The 23,865-nt window shown below is 39.6% G+C and overlaps 1 protein-coding gene across 2 annotated transcripts in view; it reads right to left on the bottom strand.

Annotated features, from left to right (window-relative positions):
• Positions 1-23,865, bottom strand: part of htr2cl1 (5-hydroxytryptamine (serotonin) receptor 2C, G protein-coupled-like 1) — a 174,527-nt gene that overhangs the window by 14,429 nt on the left and 136,233 nt on the right. For both annotated transcript variants that reach the window (XM_051722998.1, XM_051723008.1), the window contains one exon: positions 2,626-3,263. In XM_051722998.1, coding sequence (XP_051578958.1) covers positions 2,626-3,022 — 397 coding nt within the window. In that variant the 5' untranslated portion in view covers positions 3,023-3,263. The remainder of the gene's footprint in view (positions 1-2,625; positions 3,264-23,865) is intronic.

Below are 23,865 nucleotides of genomic sequence, written 5' to 3'. Positions count from 1 at the left end.
CTGTCTTACTCTGTCTTACCACAAAGATATGGTTTCTTTGCTTTCCCCAGACAGTAATACATGTGGACAAGTCATGCCACTCCATCATAAACCTCATATCTCAGCCTCCTTTTCATCTCTTTTTGGGATGATACACTGGAACTCAAAACCCAACTCACACCGAGATTAAACTGACTGAAACAACCTCCAAGGTCAGATGGCTGTTTCTTATGAAAGTCTCATGCCTGCTTAATCACGATATCTGCCTCCCTTACACACATACATACACATTCAAACACCCACATGTTTTTTAATATGCAGCTACATTGCTCCCTCCCTCCTTCCCTCCCTCTCTCTCTCTCTCTCTCTCTCTCTCTCACACACACACACACACACACACACACACACACACATGCAAAAACACACACACTATTAGACACTGTAAATGAAATGAGGTGAGTAAAATCCATCACTTTCACATCATCTGCAGTGAGAAAATAATCTTTATGTCATTTTGTGTGTACATGTGTTTATGTGTTTGTGTGAGGATAGGCGTTCCTGAGTGTATGAGTGTGAAAGCATTCATTCATGTGTGAGAGTGCGTTTATAGGCATGTGGGTGTCTTAGTGCACACATTCCAACAGTTGATGATATTTTGCTCTGACAGCTTGCTGGTAATGGCCATCACAGGCTCACTGTTTATGACAACAAGCAGACATGCAGCGGAGTCCCTCCACTCCATCTCTATCTGTTCAATCTCTGTGTGTAGGTGTATCTTTCTCCGGTGGTTGTAAAAAGCCAAAACCCAAGAAGTGCATGGGTATGACACAAAAAGTTTGCTATTGTTTTGTACAGTATATGCGCAGTGGGGACCAAAAATCTGTGGCCACGCTGAAAATCTGCATTTTCTTTTTTCATTTAAACCTGGAAACAAACAAAGTTTTAAAATGTACAACATGTTAAAACAAAGAAATGTTATTGCATAGCTAAGATTCTGCACTATTTCTACAGTATGTAACTAATCATGTAAGCAGATTTGTGACATTGTGCAAATACTAAGAAATTCTGAAAGTTATGTTAATTTTTGTGTGTGGTAACTTTTTTTTCAAATAGCTGATAACCCAATTTGTAATGTGTATTAGAATGTGAATTCTAAATTCAAATGTGTAATACATTTTTTTTTTTTTTTTTTTTAAATGCAAAATTTGTGGTCTCAGATATTTGGACCCCAATGTATAAACATTTGCATGTGTTTGTATGTTGAATGCATGCTTATGTTTATAAATAGATGCTTTTGCTGTATGTGGTATGTGTGCACACATGAATCTATATGCATTCCATTGTGTGTCTTTGTGCATGCATGTATGACAGTCTGTACTCTCCCGCCTCTAAATCGCCTCTTTTCCAATGCTCTGTTTGCTCAGAGGTTCTGCAGGCTGCTGAACTGATCAATATCTCTTTCTGCTAATCAATAATGTTCTCTCCTCTCAAATGGACAAATGCAAGCTCATCATGTGCACTATCTACAGCTGACATCAAGTGAAGATCATTTAAAGCTAGGACATCTTCCATAATCAATACAGAATGGAGTCTGAGAGAGTTCGGCTAAACATTTGGCCCAAAGATTGTCGAGGCAGAGGGTAAAGCTGGAGCGGGAGAGATGGGCAGTGTGGCCCCTTATATGGAAAGCAAGAGCCAGAAATACTCTGAAGCAGACAGCTCAGTTGCTCAGAGGCGGCTGGACCTGAAAACGATCTGAATACTGCCAAAGGCGATATTTCTGTGGGCTTCTAAGCAAAGCAATGCCAAACAAGCTTCTGTCTCTCTCAATGTGCCTCCCACGGCCTGTCTCTCTCTTCCTGTCTCTATTTCAGTATCTCTCACACCCTGTCAAGGGAGATTTAATACTTTACAGAGCTTTAAAGACATTAAGTCTTGCCACTTCTGGCACTTACCTTTTCTAACTTTGCCGGTGCTCTGCACCACACATAATTAAATTCATGTAAAATCTCCAAACTAAATCAACCATCTTTTCTTTTTATATAAGGGTATCATCTCTTGAGTTTTGGTGGAAAGAGACCAATTAAATGTGTTATTTAACCGGGGTAGATTATGTCCTGTCATTTGTATAATGAGCCGTGTTATTTGGAGGAGAAGGGTTGCCTCACACCACTGAAAAGCCCCTGGGTCTTAATGGGAAATGCTACTCTGGATGTTACATCATGGAGGAAAGTGGCTTTTCACAATCAAAAACATGATAGGTGATAAAAAACTTCCTAGTGGGATGCATTATTCTAAAGTTTGCCTTCCATTTGCATTTTTACACTCCTTAAGAAACAGTTCCTCATAGGTCTATAGAACAACCTGAAATATTTTTAGTAATATCTACCCACAATCCACCACTCCATCCAGGGCCGTTTCTAGACATAGGCGAACTAGGCAGTCATCAAGGGTGCCACCAGCTGAGGGGGCGCCAAAGAGGAGGCCACTGCCACACAATCCCCCCCAGACAGGGGTACGAATAGGGATCTTGCCTAGGATGCCAAAATGTTCAGAAATGGTCCTGACTCCAGCCAAATCCTGCACTACAGTCAATGGTCTAGCAGTGATAAGGTCAAGTAGAGTGAATGTTAATTGTGTTCTTACCATACAGAATGTTAATTAGTGAGATAGGCATGACCAAGATTCCCACCAGCATGTCCGCCACCGCAAGCGAGCGCAGGAAGAAGTTTGTTGCATTCTGCAGCTTTTTTTCCAGCGAAACGGCCAAAATAACCAAGATATTCCCTCCAATTGTCAAGAAGATAATCACCAGTATCAATAGGGCTGGCCAGTTCTTTTCCTTTAGCTCCTCCCTTTCCACACCATGAGGCGAGGATGAAGAGGAGGATGATGCGGAGAGATTGAAGCTGTATTCGGTCCCAAAGAAGCTCTGGTTCAAACTCATGGTGGTATTACCAGGCCACACCATCCAGCCAACGATGTCTAGGGAAGATGTTGTAGAACTGAATCCACCCAGAACTGGCCCGCCAGGTGCCCCCATACTCTGTGTGGCTACCTTTCTCTCTTCTCTGTCCCCTTTAGGCACTGTATCAATCTGAACTCTTTCCAATCATGGCCGTTGATTGCCACTTATGGAAAGAGAACTTTGGAAGTTGTGTACAAAAAGGGTGAAGCAATCCACTCAAAATGCTATGTGAAGGAGAAATCTACTGCACTGAGGATATCCATAGTATTTCCTGTTTCTAGTTTGTGCCTCAGGATCTTGTTCACAGAGACCATATCTGAAAAACACAGAAAAAAAAAAAAAAATCACATAGAATAATAATTAATTCAAAAATATTCACTTTGAGGTTAGAGACACACAGAAATGTCACTGTACCACAGACAGTTGCTCAGAAAAAATAATAGTAGGAATCAAAGCCTCACAAAATTCAGGGCTGTGATGAACAGTGTCTTTGCATTAGGTTATGTCTAAAGGGTGACTGACAAGCACTTTCGACTTGGCTTCCAGAATTTATTTTCAGTTGTCACAGTAAGGATATCTTCATCGTTATACTGAAAGAGACACAGACAATCAGTCACGGGAAGATCCATCCATTTCGGAAACCAGTTACCCTGCCCCAGGGTAATTGAGGGTAATTGAGTTCGCAAGTTAAAAAATTATTTGCTACATTCCGGGTCTCCGCTAACCTGTCGCACCTCACTTCAGTGGCCTACTGAGAGCTATAATTTACAGATTCTGAGGTTATTCCTCATTAAATTAGCAGCTATTAATAACTTAAGACACCTATCAAAGGTAATGGGATAAAATGTCATTATTATCATGATGAACAAGTGGGTAATTGTCACTTCGTCCAGCCAGTCACTTTGTGCTTGAACCGAACGGCATGTCTAATTAGCTTCAGTAATTGCAGTGCTCACTCCATTATTTATCCTGTGCATCATAATGGGTGGAGACTGATGGCATGTTACACCCACAGTGCTCTGTGGGACACATCAAACCATACATGCTTTTATTAAGAGAACACAACCAAAAGAGAAAGGCTGAAAATGAGCTACAAGATGAATCTCGTCATAACATGCACCGAGTATGGCTGCAGACGAAGTTTGAAAAATTATGCCTTCACAGGCTGTATATAGAGGTAGAAAGGCACGTCAGAATCCAGTGTTTGTGTCACATAATAAGATGCTTTCATATGGTCAGTTTTCTTAGGCTTAAATGCTTTTCCCAAAATCGTGTGTGTGTGATTCAGTGGTTGGTTGAAAGAATAAAATGTTGTCTGAAGGGAGCGGCTGAAAGCAGTAATTTGTTTCTAATTGTCTTTTTTTTTTCTTCTTTTTTTTAAATGTTTTACTTATGACTCCATTTCTACCAAGAAGTTAACTTTGTAGTAACTAAATATTTGCATGTTTAAGTCTAAGCTCACTTGAAATTGTTTTAGATAATTAGACATGTCATTATAGTGCCCTGAAAGCAGGATTGGGAACAGAGAACCTTATTCTTATTCAGAACTTGTTCCATTTTTAAAAACACACTATAACCTAATGATTTTCAGGACTTTCGGTTCCATAAACGGTTCTTGAACGTGTATTGTTCCGCAGATGCGGACACAACGGCATGCTAAAATACTCTGACAGTGTTTCCTGCACTATCATTCAAAAGCAGTGCTGCCCCGCCACTGAATCTACAGCGTGAAACACAAAGCAAGACGTGTAGTTTGATACTCAAACGAATGACTCTTAAGAGCCAGTTCTTTTGAATCTACAGTGTGCAGCATAACCGGTGTAACCCAATTCCCAAACAAATTACCCTTGAATCCACACTGCAAAACATACAGCGAGGTGAGTGTAAGTGTCAACTGGTTTAACTTACTAAATCGTAAGTCATTCATTCTGATTCTAAATTAACCAAGAACTGTTACTGTGTCGTGTACATAAGGCTTGTGAAATTGAAATCAGAGTAATTACTGGGTGGCTGTTGATATGACTATGTGTAGATAAAGATACACATTTTCAGTTTTGTTGTAATTAATGGTATTTTATAAAAATTAATAAAATATCTTAATTAAAAAGTCTTTGAAAAACACACCTTTTGTAAGAATCTGTTCAGTAGAAATAATAAATCATCTCATCATTTGGGCCGTAAATTAAGGCATTAAATCCAATAAGAACTGCATTTTTTGTTTCCAAATATTTCTTCCTCAATTGTTAAAAATGTAAAAAAAAAATAATAAAAAAAAAATAGTTAATGGAACCGTTAAGGATCAGGAATTGTTAAGAGGAATCAGAATTGGAACTGGAACTGTTAAATTCCTTACGATTCCCATCCTTACTTGGAAGGCTTTCAGAAACCAGCATCCTGACAAGGTGTCTTCATATGCAAATGGTACCTGTGAAGTAACTGACTGACTGTGCAGTGAGGCACCTTAGTTTTCAGACACAGCCTATGTTGCATTAGGTTTTTGAACATTTTATCCACTTCTTCAGTGGTTGCCATCCATCATGACTAACAGGTTAGTGAGGATATAACATAAACGAGTCTATGAGATTATAATTTTTTTTTTCTTCTTAAAATGAAAATATTGATTGGTTGCCTCTTGCAGTTTGTTACAAGTAAACTAAAAAGAAAAACTTAACAAGCAATCTAAGTAAATCAAGGTGACACAAAGCCATTTCTCTCTTTAACTGCAGAGATTGTCCCCTATAAACAGAAAACGTGAGTTACACAGAGAAAAATGACACAACCTGTCCTTGTTTCCCTCTACAAAGCTAATAAATAGGTTTATTCACTGCAGGGGACAGCAGTTTTATGATATACAGACATGTTTCCCAGCATCTGAATAGAGAATAGAATTGCAATATTCTTCAGACGCAGCAGAGTCCTTGGTAGATCACCTCCTCTCTGGAGACCAAAGATAAAGAAGACAACAGCAAAAAGTAAAACGGCCCTACAATAAATAAATCACTATATATTCACTTTCTGTACATTAAACACACACATGCACACACACACGCACGTACGCGCACACACACACACACACACACACACACACACACACACACACACGCAGCCTAACTGAAAGAAAGTGCATAAAAGCCACAAGACTTTAAATGTGGCACCTCAGGTCACATTTTAAAAGATTAGAGGATCTCCTTTGGGAAACATTCTGCTGGGTAAAGAGGAATAATAAACGGTATGGGTTGCATTATGGGTTCAACCGAAGAAGAAACAATGGTCAGTATTAAGGTCCTCTGAAACGGCACAAAAGTAGAAGTATCTGTGTGCAATGTCAGAAACATTCACTAAGCACATTCGTGAACGCAATCACTTCTAACTATGAAAGCTTGGTATGTTGCTGCCTTGCGAAATGTTTCAGAATGCAATTGGTAACAAGTACATTCAATGGAAATATGTGTTGCATTCTCAGCATTGCCACAAGGGGTGCTATAGCAGACCTGGCATTACCTTACACTGTCTTCTTCTATGGCTAGTTTTCTCTTTCCAGTTTGAAGAGAATCCCTGCATCTGAATATACGTACTTCCCTACTATATAGTATGCAACAAGTAGTATGTCAAAGGAGTACTAATGGCCTAATATTTCTGGCGAGATTTGTACTAGTCACCTGTATACCTAAAGAACGTACTTTATTAATTGCAATGAAGGATGTTCTTCATCAAATGCAGTACATAATCTGACAGTACGCAAAATCGGAAGCAGCAAAATTTGCTATTTAAGTCAGATATTATAAACATGTTTACACTCCGTATTGAGTACTTAGGTTTGTTACAGCCAAAGAAATATGCAAGAATGCTAAATATGTACAACAGGACCATGTACTTGCAATGTGTTGGCCAAACATTTATGTCTGTGTTTGTGTACTTGCGTAGAGCATGTTTCTGTCTAGAGGTGATGTGCAATCTGAACTAGAGGTGATGTGCAAAACAAGCAAAAAGCACACAGCTTATTAGAGAGAACATTGAAATATGAACTCAGGTTAATGACGCTGATGATGGCTCCAAATTACACCTGATGAGAATTCTAATCTGGGCTCTGTTTCTCTCTTTCTCTCTCTCTCTCTTTATCTGTATCTCTCTCTCTTTTCCTTCATCTTCCATTAATGAAGTGGATGAGAATGCACTCACTCAAACCAAGTAAGATTCTGCATTCCAATAATGGGTAATTAGCTTGAGCAGAAACCAATCAAGTAACTGTGAATTGGGTTAAGTTAGCATGAAATAGAATGGCTACAGGAAACGGGGACAAATGCACACACACCCCTTTCAGCAATTCAAGTATTTAATCTTGTAACGACCGGTGTTAGACTAAAGGTTGAAGACAGGGTTGGCATTTGGGTTCGAGTAAGGCTGTAGGTTTTACAATATGGTAAAGGCGCGGTCAAACATACCTTTGCACTGTGAAATTCTGTGGGCGAAGATGACGTGGGTGGATGCTAAATGTGTGTGAAATCAGCAAAAAAATAAAAAAATAACTGCCAATCAGCCTCTTTTTAATGCTGCACTTCATAATCTGACAGAGTGAAGTTTAAAAGAAACTCGCCACTAAAATGAAATCCTTGTCCAATGTTATATTCAGTGTAACTGTGTATGAAGCACCACCCACTCAGAGGTCACTGCCAAATCAAGCAGCTTCCTATTGGTCAATGCCACGAAAGTTGCTGCAAAATTAAAAAAAAACTCCAGGTGAAATCTGCAAAGGGAAATTCTTAGCCACTGGAAGTCCATCGGATAAAATTCATGATCATGCAGATTCCCACTGAGATGACCGTATTTCACCAGCAGAATTTTGGCATGCAAAGATATGTGTGACTGCGCCTTAAGGCTTTCATAGTGGGAAAATGCTGCCACAAATTCCCAGGTGAAAATTGCAGACACTTCCTAATGAGTTAACTAGTGCTGTCAGTTTAATCGCGATTAGTCGCATAATTTTTAATTGTTAAACGCAATTAATCACAGATTTTGAAAGTGCTAAATTTGACTCTAAATATATTTATTTTCCTGTCAAAATGCACATATTTCCTTATAAGGAAAGAAAACAAAACAATATGCAAGAATGATGCTTTATTAACATTTTCCAAACAAAGCCTTCCACAGTATAAAGATAGAAATGCACTGAAATGGCACCAATTCAAGTAACATCAAACGTTTCACAAAGTCAAAGTGGGAAGTTGATTATTAAAAGAACTATGCAACCATAGGTTCCAGATTTATTGCAATGGGCATTAAATCTCTTAAACGCTCATCCTCCACTGACTGTGGCTATCTGCTTTGCTACAGCAATCGTGAAGCCACATTCACGATTCATGTCAGGGCGTAAACACCATCGTCAATGACTAAACTGAATATTTTTACTATTTTTACATACACCTACAAGCCACAAATAAACATTCACATTTTCTAATCAAGGAGATTTACAGTCTCTTAATTAATTGAATATAAAAAAAGACAACATAAAAAGCAAAATGAAAGAAAAGACATTCAGCTTCAAAAAAGAGCTTCAGACACTGGTCTAAATGAATATGCCCTTAGAATTGGCTATCTTATTAAATATTTGAATTTGAAAATTAACTGCTGAAATATTTTCATTTAATGGGAATTCTGGGAAGACAACTTTGCTGGATGGGACTGAATTGTTCTTCCACCAAAAAACACCAACACATTTACTTTCTGACAGGAACTGAGCCAAGTCTAAGTTTGAGTGGGTGGGTGTATGTGTGAAATAAGGATAAGAAATAAATGCTGAGTAGTTAATTAGTCTTGGTGCTGTCGACAGAGATCAGCAGAGACAAATGAAGAATAGAGTAAGGCATTGCGGGACAAAGATTAGATTGAGTGACTCTGACAGCAGCACTAAGTAAAGGAATCTTTGTGAATGTTTGTAGAATTATAAGTCTAATATTAAGCCCCCCCCCCCCCCCCGCTTTGTATGGTAATCTAAATCAAATGTACAGTGAGGAAAGCTGGAGCAGTCACATGCGTGTGGTCTGGCACAAATAAGATAGACTTACACAGATCCCCCAAGGACCCCAATAACACAATGGGCAATGACTAAACATATGCATATCCAGATTGCTCTCTGCGCGTACTTGCATAATGGACCCCAATCGTGCTCCCACCGAGAAAAAAATCTCTCACATCTCTTAATTTATTGTTATGTTTAACTCAGTGATGCTTTTCATAGCTGAGGATATCAGTCTTGGCCACAGGGACGAATTGTGGCATATATATTAAGAATGTAACCAGCAGGCTTGAAAAGCTATTTGCTTACAGACGTTCAATGCAGCACTTTAATGGAACAGAAAATAAATTCTAGTCTCAATTTATCTTGGTAGGGAAAAGTGTGGCATAAGAACTGAAAATTCATCTTTATGGAATGCAAGTCACTGGATTCCTTTTTCAAGAGGGCTACATTATGAACTGCATTTCAAAACACTTGAAAATGACAATAAAACAAAATCAAACAAAGAACAGCTGAAGCTAAACTGCTCTACTAACTGTTGCCCTTGGTAGATTCTCTTCATTTTAGCTCGTTGTTATCAGGTGAAATAGTTACACAAGGCTTTTGTGAGAGAATCACTAAAGGCCGTCTGAACACAACAAAAAATATTTTTGCTCTCTCTCTCTCTCTCTATATATATACACATACAGTTGTGCTCAAAAGTTTGCATACCCTGGAAGAAATTTTGAAATTTTGGCATTGATTTTGAAAATATGACTGATCATGCAAAATGTCTTTTATTTAAGGATAGTGATCATATGAAGCCATTTATTATCACATAGTTGTTTGGCTCCTTTTTTAATCATAATGATAACAGAAATCACCCAAATGGCCCTGATCAAAGTTTACATACCCTTGAATGTTTGGCCTTGTTACAGACACACAAGGTGACCCACACAGGTTTAAATGGCAATTAAAGGTTAATTTCCCACACCTGTGGCTTTTTAAATTACAATTAGTGTCTGTGTATAAATAGTCAATGAGTTTGTTAGCTCTCACGTGGATGCACTGAGCAGGATATATACTGAGCCATTGGGAGCAGAAAAGAACTGTCAAAGGACCTGTGTAACAAGGTAATGGAACTTTTTTTAGATGGAAAAGGATATAAAAAGATATCCAAAGCCTTGAAAATGCCAGTCAGTACTGTTCAATCACTTATTAAGTAATGTTTTCGGGGATCTCTTGATACCAAGCCAAGGTCAGGTAGACCAAGAAAGATTTCAGCCACAACTGCCAGAAGAATTGTTCGGGATACAAAGAAAAACCCACAGGTAACCTCAAGAGAAATACAGGATGCTCTGGAAAAAGACGGTGTGGTTGTTTCAAGGAGCACAATATGATGATACTTAAACAAAAATGAGCTGTATGGTCGAGTTGCCAGAAAGAAGCCAATGCCACAAAAAAGCCCGGTTACAATATGCCCGACAACACCTTGACATGCCTCACAGCTTCTGGCACACTGTAATTTGGAGTGACGAGACCAAAATAGAGCTTTATGGTCACAACCATAAGCGCTATGTTTGGAGAGGGGTCAACAAGGCATATAGTGAAAAGAATATCATCCCCACTGTGAAGCATGGTGGTGGTTCACTGATTTTGTGGGGGTGTGTGAGCTCTAAAGTCACGGGGAATATTGTGAAAATTGATGGCAAGATGAATACAGCATGTTATCAGAAAATACTGGCAGACAATTTGCATTCTTCTGCACAAAAGCTGCGCATGGGACGCACTTGGACTTTCCAGCATGACAATGACCCTAAGCACAAGGCCAAGTTGACCCTCCAGTGGTTACAGCAGAAAAAGTTGAAGGTTCTGGAGTGGCCATCACAGTCTCCTGACCTTAATATCATCAAGCCACTCTGGGGAGATCTCAAACATGCGGTTCATGCAAGACAACCAAAGACTTTGCATGACCTGGAGGCATTTTGCCAAGGTGAATGGGCAACTATACCACCTGCAAGAATTTGGGGCATCATAGACAACTATTACAAAAGACTGCATGCTGTCATTGATGCTAAAGGGGGCAATACACAGTATTAAGAACTAAGGGTATGCAGACTTTTGAACAGGGGTCATTTCATTTTTTTCTTTGTTGCCATGTTTTGTTTTATGATTGTGCCATTCTGTTATAACCTACAGTTGAATATGAATCCCATAAGAAATTAAAGAAATGTGTTTTGCCTGCTCACTCATGTGTTCTTTAAAAAATGGTACATATATTACCAATTCTCCAAGGGTATGCAAGCTTTTGAGCACAACTGTCTGTATATATTGTTAAAAATAAGTGTAATCACAGTCAAATTTTGTCTTATTGTAATGATACCATGATTGATTTCTAGCCCTGCTAGTGAAACAGCTTTCAGTATTATAACTAACAGATCTGTCTCTACATCAACAGTCTGCCCTTTCAAGATCAGAAAGCCATTCATATCAGTCCATTTCTCCCTGTTCTTCATACAGGAGAAGGTCAGGCAGCTAATAACTCAGCTAATGTAGGAAGTTTGTTATAGGAGCTGTAGCTTTACAAAATTTGCCATTTACAGAGCCAAACTCCTGCTCCTGCCATATTCCTGGAAGCATCTAATGTAATAAACAAGACAACCTTTGTTTTTCATTATATTATTTTATTTAAAATGTTTAATTCTAATAGGAGCATGCAGCTTCTTTTTCTTGAACCTCAGATGTGTGAATATTATAAACATGGATTGTGTGACAAAGGTCTGAGATTACAGTATGCTAATTAAATGACCATGAGATATTGCTTATAATTTTATATTTTTTGCATCTTTTCTCATCAAATACTAGCTAGACTGGTAATATGCTTTAAAATCGACACCAGTGGAGTCTCTACATTAGAGGCAAGTAAGGCTGAACCCTACCAGATGTGGCGCTGTTGTGCGAAATGTGTTGAATAATCATAAGTTTATTTTCAGAAATAATATATTTTCTGCATCTTAAACATGTTTTTTGTTCATAATACCAGACAACAGTAGATATTCTTTTGAGAAATTCTATAATTATTGAGATCTATTGCATTAAAGTCATTTAATCATTCTCATTTGCTAGATATGGAGAATGTCATACGCATGTGCAACAAGCATTCAATGATAGCATGAGGGGCACGTTTGCCTTTGCCCCCTAGCCAATCAAAAGCTTTGATCAAATGTGTGTCAAGCTGATAGGTCCTCGGAAATGACCGCTCCTGAGTGCAGACCTGCGAAGTGAACTTAATTGGTAAGCTAATTTTATTCTAATGTGCTGCTGGTTGGCTTAGTTAGACTGCACCATTCATCATTTCAACTAATTGTATGCCAAGTGTTGTTGATGCACTGGTTTGTATTAGATTAAAATAACTGCAAAACTTTCACTTTGATTAGTTTTGTTATGAAAGTTAATGAGATAATATGCTTGCACATCTTTTGAGGATTTGCTTACATCTGGCTTGCTTTTATGATCACATGAGTTTTTTGACGTGGATCTGAAAGTTTCATTGTTGTTTTGTGCTCAAATGAAATTACTAGTGATGTTTGTGAGTGGCATCATGTTTTTGAGGTTGTGCTAGAAAAACTCTTTATCTGATTCTCTGATGTACGGAGTTGTAAATTTCAGTCATGATCTATATTTTTCCTTCATACTTCATTTTATAAGTACTAGGGCTACATTCAGGGACATGGCATCCATTTTTTAATTTTTGACTCCTCATGCTTAAGTGTGGTGAAACCAATGCGTTCTAAGGTGAAATTTCTGTCAAAATGACAGACAGCATTTGGAATTATCTGTCAAATTCAACCCTTGAATTCATTTTGGGTTAAGTGATTGTTTGTGCCCCACCAGAAATAATGAGACTGAGGGCATTTTCACACTTGGTCCGTTTCAGGGGTCTGAGCACGGTTCGTGGGATTTGTGGCCCATATGTGAACAATCCAAATGATCTCAGACCCCTTTAAAGTGAACCAAACTGAGACCATCTCGAGAGGTGGTCTGAATACGGTTCACTTGCAGCCTGCAGTTTGGTTCGCTAATAACGTGCATTGTGAACACTAAGCGCTCCAGGCTCACTTGATTTTCCCTTTCGCGTAATACCATACTTGTCTGACCCTTTCAAGTTACTATACACCATTAATGATGACGCACAGAGAAGAGACGCGATGAGCCGCTTATTGTGTTTCTATGGAGATGACAGAGTAAGCTGCTGATGAAAGCTATTTAAACTATCACAAAACAAACTCAAAAATCTTTCTTCAGTGTTCTGTGCAAATGAAGACTCGAGGGTTTTTGTTGGTAATACGACTAATCTACCATAATCCATGATTGATTTTCTTGAATTTTGCCTCTAAATACAGTATTATTAATATAAAATTACTATGCATTCAGTTTAATGCATTGCTTTTTTCCTTTTAATTTATAAAAAACAAGTTATATATTTACACTATGTAATACACAGTGATGGGCAGTAGCTTTGCTACAAATAGCGAAGCTATTAGCTTAACTACATTTCTGAGTAGCAAGACAGTAGCTTTGCTAGTTTTTAAATCAAGTAGCTTTTCAGTAGTGAAGCTGTATTGACTAGGTAGCGGCGTTGAGAAAAGCTACACCACTACATCATGCCTTGTAACCGATGTTTACTGTCGCCAGTGTTGAATCAAAACTAAAGATGTCCAATCACAAATTAATCGCTCATCTGAGTTGGTTCTTTAAAATGAATTGGTCACATGTGATAGGAAAGCAGTCTGAATCGGTTCACGATTCAATCTGAATGCCTTAGAAAGCTTGTGTGCATGCTGCTGAATCATTTGTGCATGCTCTCACTTGCCTATAAGCTCACTGAGTATTTTATAACACGGAAAATAAAGATAATGCTGGTTGCAGCGGATCTACAATCAATGGAAACAAAACCTGCAAATGCGTCCTATCATTTGCCAATGATGAAGAAGGTCTTTATAAAGTTCAACACGTGTGCAGCTTGTAAACGACTTCTGCAGGTAAATAAATTTTCCAACCAAAAGAGTATCAAAACACATATTAGCCTACACGAAAACACATAAAAAAGTACCATGGCATTACCATGTTTTTCGACATGTACCATTACCTGGACGCACTATGTTAATACAATGGCAGGCTATATGAATATTGTAATCATATAGCGAAGAACCATGGTTTTTTAATTACCTTGAAGCACCATGTAAATAAAATAGTATATGAATATGGTAATCATATATTAATTTACCATTGTAGTAACATGGTATTCTTTGAAGTACTTTGAAGCACCATGCAAATATAGAATGGTACATAAATATGGTAATTGTATATCAAAGTACCATGGTATTACCATCTGATTCCACCAGATATCACATTGTTATTGCCCAGATGTGCTCGCTCTCTCTCTCTCTCTCTCTCTCTCTCTCTCTCTCTCTCTCTCTCTCTCTCTCACACACACACACACACAAGAAATTTGGCCTCTGATGATATATCCTATAATTCTGTCTATCTGCTGTATTTCTGTATTATATAGGTGAATATATAAATGAATAGTATACTGTATCTACGCAGAGTTTTTATACAGGAATGTGCAAATGAAATTGTATGGGTATGTGGTTGTAGAGGTAGTAGAATAAATATGAAAAATAAAATGTAAAAATAGTGACATTAAATGGTGAACACATGGGTTTGTATAAGTAGCATGTCTAAATATGAATTTACATGTTTTTACGTATGTGCACGTATGTATTGCACCATACTGTATACTTGTATACTGTATTGCACTAAACTATGATATACTGTACCAAGGCTTTGATAAACATCATGTGAATAAGTCTTTTAGATGCTTTGTCTATGACGGTATGTTCCGTGCATCTGCGGTTGAAAAAAATATGAAATAGATTAAATGTAGCAAGCTACTTTTGGCATGTAGCTTGTAGTGTAACTTGCTACTTTTTCTGAAGTATAGCTTTTAGCTTAGCTTAACTAATTTTTCTGTTGAGTAGTTTGTAGCTTAGCTTGCTAAATTTATTGAGTAGTTTGCCCAACACTGGTAAAACAGTTTATTTATTTATTTATTTATTTTTTATCCAGAAGATTAATAAAATATGTTTTATTGAACAAAGACACCTGTACTAATGCAAATTTTTCATTTTAAGGGTATTAAACATGTTTAATAATCTCATAAGTTAACATGTAGAACTGGGTCCTTTTTCACTTGGTTCACTTTTTGGTCCACTTAAAGGGGTCTGAGTTTGGTTCTTTTAAAGAGGACCCAAGTGTGAAAACACCCTGAGATGCCACTGATCGACACACACACAACTAAACTATCTGGAAGAATGGGAAACCCCTTAAACCATGAAATGGAGCCTTTCATTGGTGGATCAACATATTGTAAGTCACCCTGTGTAGAGCCGAGGAGGGCGGGGCCGGGCTGGAATGAGACACACCCGGTCCCCAATCAGCCTGATGGGGCGCGCGAGGGATAAAGGCGGCCGGGGACGACAGTTCGAGAGAGAGAGAATTACAGACAGCTGTACTGTGTGGTTTTGGTTGTGTGTTTTGTGTTTAAGTTGTTTATTAAATTATTATTTATATTATTAAGCCGGTTCTCGCCGCCTCCTTTCCACTGAACCCCCTTACACTGGTGCCGAAACCCGGGAAGGAGGAGGGATTCCCGTCGCAGGATCCTCGACACTGCCGTCCACCCAGGGGAGCGCCGCTGCCGTCCGACGGGGGACGGAGTAGCCCGACCACCCGGACGCGGGGAGCGGCCGCCATCCGCGAGGCGAGTGGGGACGGGACTCCCCGACCACCTGGAGCGAGGGAGCCGCTGCCAGGGGCGGAGGAGTGCCCTGCCGTCCCCTGGGAACGCGGAGGGGTCGAGAGAAGACTGCCGTCCGCGGGGGGAGGAGGGAAGTGACTCCCCGACTGCCTGGAGTGGTAGGGCCGCTACCAGGGGCGGAGGAGAGTCCCCACGGGACGCCGGGAACGCGGAGGGGCGTTCTGTCCATTGGGGGTTGGAGGTCTGACTCCGGTCCGCCCGGGTAGGAGTGGCCGCAGTCCGCCTGAGAGGGTGGAGTAGTGATCGAGGACCACGCGACGGCGCATCAGAGAACCGGTGAGTTTCTTTTTCTCTCTCTCCTCTCTCTCTCTCTGTCGCTCCGTGTTGGCCTTTCCCTTGCCATTTTGTGTTTGTTTGTTTTTTTTCCCCTCCTGTCTCCTCCCAGGTCGAGGAAGGCGGGGAGGACCCGCCGGCAGTCGGGGCATAAGGCATGCCCCCCCCCCCCGTCATGCCGGGGGCTCCCCGGCCTGAGGCAATGCCGGGAGGAGTGTAGAGCCGAGGAGGGCGGGGCCGGGCTGGAATGAGACACACCCGGTCCCCAATCAGCCTGATGGGGCGCGCGAGGGATAAAGGCGGCTGGGGACGACAGTTCGAGAGAGAGAGAATTACAGACAGCTGTACTGTGTGGTTTTGGTTGTGTGTTTTGTGTTTAAGTTGTTTATTAAATTATTATTTATATTATTAAGCCGGTTCTCGCCGCCTCCTTTCCACTGAACCCCCTTACACCCTGACACTTTTGAGAAACAAAATTTTCAAAATGTCCTCTGTGGCCTTATTACAGAAACATACTGTATTAACCTTAGAATTCTATATTATCTGTAGTAACCTTGGCGAATTCAGTTCGGATGCACATAAGTTCTAATTAAATTATTACTGTAAATCTTAACTTTAGACTTATGATAGTAAGTTTCTGTAATACGGATTGGTTCCTAAACACTACAGTATGATAAAAACACCAGTCCCATTCATTTGATGTCTTGCCTAGATATATGAATGTGAGGACAAGTAATCTTATCAAAGAAACAAGATACCATCAACAACAAACACTTTAGAAACGCAGCTCCTGTTTAGCATCACTGGTGTCATTAATGGAAGTTCTCTTTCATATGCGGATGCCAGACCATCATTCTCTGACTCAAAGTTTAATTTGAGCAAAACCTTACCAAATACCAAACAAAAGTAATCAGATTGCATTCTGGGATTTCTTGTCCTTTTTTGCATTCCATTTCAAACTCTGTATTTTTCTATTTCTTTTGTGGTGAAGTCAAAATGGCCATCAGCATGCTTCTGAGTGGCACATATTTATGCATAAGGGCAGGTTGTATCTCTGACATGAACAATCAGCCACTCGTTATCAGCTTTGAGGGTGAGGTGCAGAGACTAAAACTTCACTTGGAGGAAACAGTTTGTGTGTCTTTTCACAATGTGAAAAGTAAGCTTTTAGTGTTTACATGCCTTTACTTTAGATAAAAAAAAAAAAAAAATTCATTTTGGTTTGTTCTGAGCAGAAACTTTATTTTTTAGTTACAGTTCTGGTGTTCTGCAATTGTGTCCAAATGGTAACCGGTAAAAAAGAAAGAAAAGATCTCAGAAGAGAAACAATCAACTTGGTCTGGAAAAACAACCCCAAAATTTGGGACTTGCCTCACCCAAAATGAGTGGAAATAAGCAATTATATTTTTTCCCATGTGGGGAATTATCAGCATAAAAATCATGAAAAGCATGGTATACAGCAGCCAATATAAAATAACATATTTTCAGTAAACGTATTCTTAGTACGTATTCTTTAATGGGAGACACAATTCTCAAATTAATTAAGAGTCACAACTTCTTTGAGAGCTATTTGAGTGATGATAACTTGCTGTGCTTAACAGTCAGCACCAGTGATGTGCACAGACCTTAGCAGAGACGGGGCAGAAGAATAAAAAAGGGCACTGATTTTTTTTCTTTTCTTTTTTTGAATCAGTAGTATTATATAAATACTTAACTAATTTCTTTGCTTTTTGGTTATTTAACCATTTTCTTGTATATACATTATATACTGTACATCATTTTTTCCATTTTTCCTTTATCACAAATAATAGCCTATTCTGTTATATTTCTCAAAAAAAGCACCATGGTAATACACTTGTTTATTTTATTTTTTTTCAGACATGGTCTGTCATAACCCCATGCTTATGACATGTGTCATAGTAAAACCATGGTATTTTTTAAAGTACCTTGGAGTACCATGACAGTATCATGAAATATGAATTTGATCAATCATTCAGTACCATGGCATTACCCTGGTAATGTGGTGCATGGTGCGATGGCACGATGAGAAAGTGCGAGGCGATCGACTGTGTTCCATGAATGCTAAAGGGTCTGTGAATAACGTATAACATGCGAGTAAGGGCAGCCGGTGGAGTTTCTGGTGCCCCCCTAGGGTATGATGATGCCCCCCTAAGGAGTTGGTGCCCTACGCAGACTGCGTAATATGCATATAGGGAGTGGCGGTACTGTGGAAGCCTAATGGTATTTCCAGTACCCAGTTCAAGGGCTCTGCATTTCGGAGTGAGTACAGGGCATAGGGAGGATCACTTGTGAGGCACCTCCACTTAATTTTCTTTAATACACCCGCGATCTACAAAGAAATCACATAATAACACATTATTACTGTTATTGCGCCCCTGCTGCCCCTGTTCTGTGCACGTCAGTGGTCAGCATGGTAAAACCCTCTGCAAGAAGTTTAGTCTCTTGGTATCACTTTACATTAACATTCCCTTTGTAAAGGGTTTATAAAGGGGTTCATTAATGATTCACAACTCATCTACAAATGCATTATAATCATTTATGTGCAGTTATAACCACATAAATAAAAAGGGAGATTTTCATGCAATACCTGCCAAAGAGTGAGCCAATTTTAACTCTTGTCTTATAAATGCTTAATAAAGGTACTTGTTCATGCTTATTTTAATCAAAATCATGAAATGTCATAATTCATCATTTATGTATTGATACAGCAAAAATAGACTAGTATAGTGATTAAAAGGCATTATTGTAATGCCTATGATTATGACACTTTCCTGGTAATGGTAATGTAAAAAGAATGGTGCTACTCCGAGTGATGTCTTACACAGTCTCTGCAGTGAAGCTCCTGACCCATATCTGCTTGATTTTATACATTACACTGCTGCCACACAATTGGCTGATTAGATAATGGCATGAATAAGTAGGTGTACAGGTGTACCTAATAAAGTGGCTGGTGAGTAAGCGTGTACAGTATATCTGTATACATACACTGTATAATTCAGAAATTTTTTTATTGAGATGCAAGGTTAGGTGAGAGAATTAACATTTAATTTAATGAATTGAATGAAGCCTGGTTGATGGTAATTAACTAAAAGTGAACTTTATGTAAAGCAAATAACAGAACAATTAGTCTTAAACATTTAGAAATCTGCACTTTTACACTATCGTTGGGGGGAAATGAGCACATAAACATTATAATTACTAACATACAAACTCAAACTAGCTTAAACTAGCTATTTTTTTATTAATACATTTTGTACTCCCTTTGAAAACGTCTCAGTTATGTATGTAACCTCGGTTCCCTGAGACGAAGGAACGAGACACTGCATGCTAACGCATATGGGGGAGTTGTCCTTCCACAAGACCTAGTTGAAACCTCTCTACAATAACGCCAATATTCTAATATTGGCTATGGTGTTTGAGCCCAGCCTGGTGCACAAACACCATTCCTCAGAATTTTCTGACTGAGGGACAAGGAGCGCATCGCTCGCACCTCAGAAGAGCTCTGAGTCTTGTAGTGTGGCTAGCATTCGCAATGTCTCGTTCCCTTCGTCTCAGGGAACCAAGGTTACGTACGTAACCAAGACATTCCCTTACAACTCGGTACACTTGACATTGCGTGTTAATGCAAATGGGGAACAGAATGCCATCATGCCGCACTACGCGACATAACCTTCCAGAGAGGAAATATGATGTCGCAGTCCCACGGGACAGCGACCAAAATGAGTATGCCGCAACACAAGACTTTAAACTAAGGCTAATTTTGCATGTGGAAATGAAACCATGTCTAGACTATGGAATGTGAGAGTGACGACTCTTTAAACTCAGCAGAAGTCTACTTACTGTCGCTTTTAAACAGTTAAAACTCAGCTCAGACATCTCCAATATTGCTCTCTTTCTCTTTTCTAGACTTTTTTCAGTTTAGTTCATTATTAATTTTGCTCTAGTCTTGATATCTCTCCGTGAGTCATGAGCCAACTCAACTTTTATTCTTCCTTTTATTTGTAATTCTTAATTTTTGCAGGGCTCAGGGTGATGTTTATTTAGGTATCTAGAGAAACAGCATATTCTTTTCAATCTTTCTTTCTTTCATGCTTTTCAATTTTCAGTCTCTCCTCCACATTTCAGGAACACTTTGTAAAGAGCCTGTCGAGGTGCTTTATGCCCTTGACTGAGCACCATCAAAGTAATTTCAGCCCCATTGCTCTTTTTTTCTCCCCAAGTATCTTTCCCTCACTCTCCCTTCCCTTTTCTCTTTCCATCACAGAGAAACACTTTTTGCTTCTTCTCTCTTTAATCCTTTACTTTTTTCATGATTTTACTCAATTTATGTTTTCAGCCTGTTTATATAACACGTTTTTATCTCAAAATAACACACACACACACACACACACACACACACACACACACACACACACACACACACACACACACACACTGGCATGAACATTATTGGTTGACAGAGTCTTTTAGACTGTGGCTGATTGTTCCTCTCATTTCAGTTTCATTAGCACCTCTTCATCCTGTAATCGTATCTGCATTCCCAGAGTTAGTCTTTTACATCACGCACATACATACACTATATACCCTCCTGAAGCTACTCCGCCTGTCTCTCTGTCCTCATAGACTCCCACTCAATCAACACTTGTGATAATTGCAACACTTGTTTGTGAGTAACATTCGGATAAACAATCATGCATGCCATGATATTGAAGTATTTTGTTCTGGGTGATCTATAATCTGTTTTTAGTGCTTAACGATATCAACACATGATCAAAGACGAATAACATAACAATTTTACTCATCCAATAAATTAGCACTTTCTTCCTCCCTGTGACCAACGGCTCACTGATAAAGTGATGCCTTTGACTATCCCTTGTTGTCTTTTCCGCAAAGCTGATTCAATGACACTTGAGCTGCATGGATATTCAAGGGCAATCAACGAAACATCATCATGCCGAGCACTACAGTGGCCTCTACAGGAAGGTTTAACAGGAGGAGTCATCTGGGTTAATGTTAATGCCACACTTATTGAAGTATCAGTGGTCTTGAGGCAGGCGAAAAACCTCTGAATGGCTTCAGCTTCTGTGTGCACATCTTGGGACTGATTGCTTTCACAACCACCACCTAGCAGCATATTGTGGGCAGCCTTTTGTACTTTATCAAACATAGATCAAAAAGAGACTCTTCAGATACAGCAAAAGAAGTGAGTTGGAGGGAGGGAAGATCTCTGTCTATTGAAATGGATGACATGTTGGAGATCTAACATCTATCTAACTTGCTAATAGACTAAAAAGGTGAGTAAACACATACACAAATGGTATGATGGTAAGACAGTAGAAGTGAATTTGTTTACCCCAAGTACACAACCTGGATGATTTTAAAGATAATTATCTGGGAGAAGATTTAAAGCCAATCTTGGAGAAAAAGATGAATGGGACATGTTTAAAACAAGACATAGGGCTTTTTCTCATGACTTGGATCAATGTTCCCCAATGCATAGAACTCTATGGAGCAATGCGTCAAGCTACAACATTAACTCTGCACAGGTCAAGTGTAGTAAGGTGATGCCCAAACCTATTTGCTGCTGACCTTTCGAAGTGCATCCAATAATTACCTGACAATTGACCTGACATATGATGTGGGCAGTGCTGGTGCGAAAAACAAAACAAGTTAGAAGATAGGCTGATCCTGTGTGTATCTAGATGCATTGAGTTGCAGGACACAACATCAAAGCCACACTATGATGTTCAGAGAAAAAAACGAAGCATGGCAGAAAGTTGTACATGCTAATTTTGTCCCTGCTGAAAAAAAAATGAAAAAAAAAGAAGAAGCTGAAACCAGACTAAATGATTTGCTGGTCTCCCAGCCTAGTCAGGCTGGTCTGGTTTGCTGGCTTTAGAGGGGTTTTGGGCACCTGACCGGGAGACCAGCTAGACTATTAAACTATTAAATCAGAATCAGAATCAGCTTTATTGCCAAGTATGCTTACACATACAAGGAATTTGTCTTGGTGACAGGAGCTTCCAGTGTACAACAATACAAAAACAATACAAAAACAGCAGTAAGACAAAGATTATAATAAAAAATAAAAAATTATTATACACATACGTACATACACACATACACATACGTAGAGCAGATCTAATACAAATCTGTTATCTGTTATGTACAGTGCAAAATACAAATCTGTTATGTACAGTGCAAATATTATTATTATTTTTTTTTATTTTATTTTTTTTTTTATAGTTGGATGTGTTGGATAAATATAAAAAAGACTAAACTGTGTATTGCACATAGTTATTGCTCAATGGGGCAATTTAACTGTTCATGAGATGGATAGCCTGAGGGAAAAAACTGTTCCTGTGCCTGACGGTTCTGGTGCTCAGAGCTCTGAAGCGTCAGCCAGAAGGCAACAGTTCAAAAAGGTAATGGGCAGGGTGGTGGGGTCCAGAGTGATTTTTCCAGCCTTTTTCCTCAATCTGGCAGTGTACAGTTCTTGAAGGGGGGGGGGGGGGGGGGGAGCAACCAATAATCCTCTCAGCAGTCTGAACTGTCCTTTGTAGTCTTCTGATGTCTGATTTCGTAGCTGAACCAAACCAGACAGTTATTGAAGTGCAGAGGACAGACTCAATGACTGCTGAGTAGAACTGTATCAGCAGCGCCTGTGGCAGGTTGAACTTCCTCAGCTGGCGAAGGAAGTTCAACCTCTGCTGGGCCTTTTTCACAGTGGAGTCAATGTGTGTCTCCCACTTCAGGTCCTGTGAGATGGTAGTGCCCAGGAACCTGAATGACTCCACTGCTGCCACAGTGCTGTTTAGAATGGTGAGGGAGGTCAGTGTTGGGGTGTTCCTCCTAAAGTCCACAATCATCTGATTTTACAGGTGCTGGAAGTGAGTGTCTCAAAAGCTGCTGCCTGTCCATCAGAAAGCTGGTAATCCACTGACAGATAGACATGGGAACAGAGAGTTGGTGTAATTTATTCTGGAGTATAGCTGGGATGATGGTGTTGAAAGCTGAACTGAAGTCCATAAAAAGGATCCTTGCATATATCCCTGGTCTGTCCAGATGTTGCAGGACATGATGCAATCCCATGTTGACTGCATCATCCACAGACCTGTTTGCTCGATAAGCAAATTGAAGGGGATCTAGAAAGGGTCCAGTGATGTTCTTCAGGTGGGCCAACACCAGTCTCTCAAATTATTTCATGACCACAGACATCAGGGCGACAGGTCTGTAGTCATTAAGTCCTGTGATTTTTGGTGTCTTTGGGACAGGAATAATGATTGAGCGTTTGAAGCACCATGGGACTTCACACTGCTCCAGTGATCTATTGAAGATCTGTGTGAAGATGGGGGCCAGCTGGTTAACACAGGATCGAAGACATGCTAGTGAGATGCCATCTGGGCCTGAAGCTTTCCTCGTCTTTTGTTTCTGAAAGACCCGGCTCACATCATCTTCACAGATCTTAAGTGCAGGTTGAGTAGCAGGAGGGGGGAGGAGGGGGGTTGCAGGAGGTGTTGGTGTTTGTGTGAAGTGAAGGTCAGAGTGGGTGTGGGGTGTAAGATTGGGCCTTTCAAATCTGCAGTAGAACACATTCAGGTCGTCAGACAGTTGTTGGTCCACCACAGGGTTGGGGGTAGGAGTCCTGTAATTTGTGAGTTGTTTCATGCCACTCCACACTGATGCAGGGTCGTTAGCTGAAAACTTGTTTTTCAGCTTCTCAGAGTATCTTCTTTTAGTCACTCTGAT

This window comes from Myxocyprinus asiaticus, chromosome 2, assembly GCF_019703515.2.
Source record: "Myxocyprinus asiaticus isolate MX2 ecotype Aquarium Trade chromosome 2, UBuf_Myxa_2, whole genome shotgun sequence".
Taxonomy (NCBI): Eukaryota; Metazoa; Chordata; class Actinopteri; order Cypriniformes; family Catostomidae; genus Myxocyprinus; species Myxocyprinus asiaticus.
Note: the sequence above shows the minus strand (reverse complement) of the source record. Positions and strands in the feature narration are given on the sequence as shown.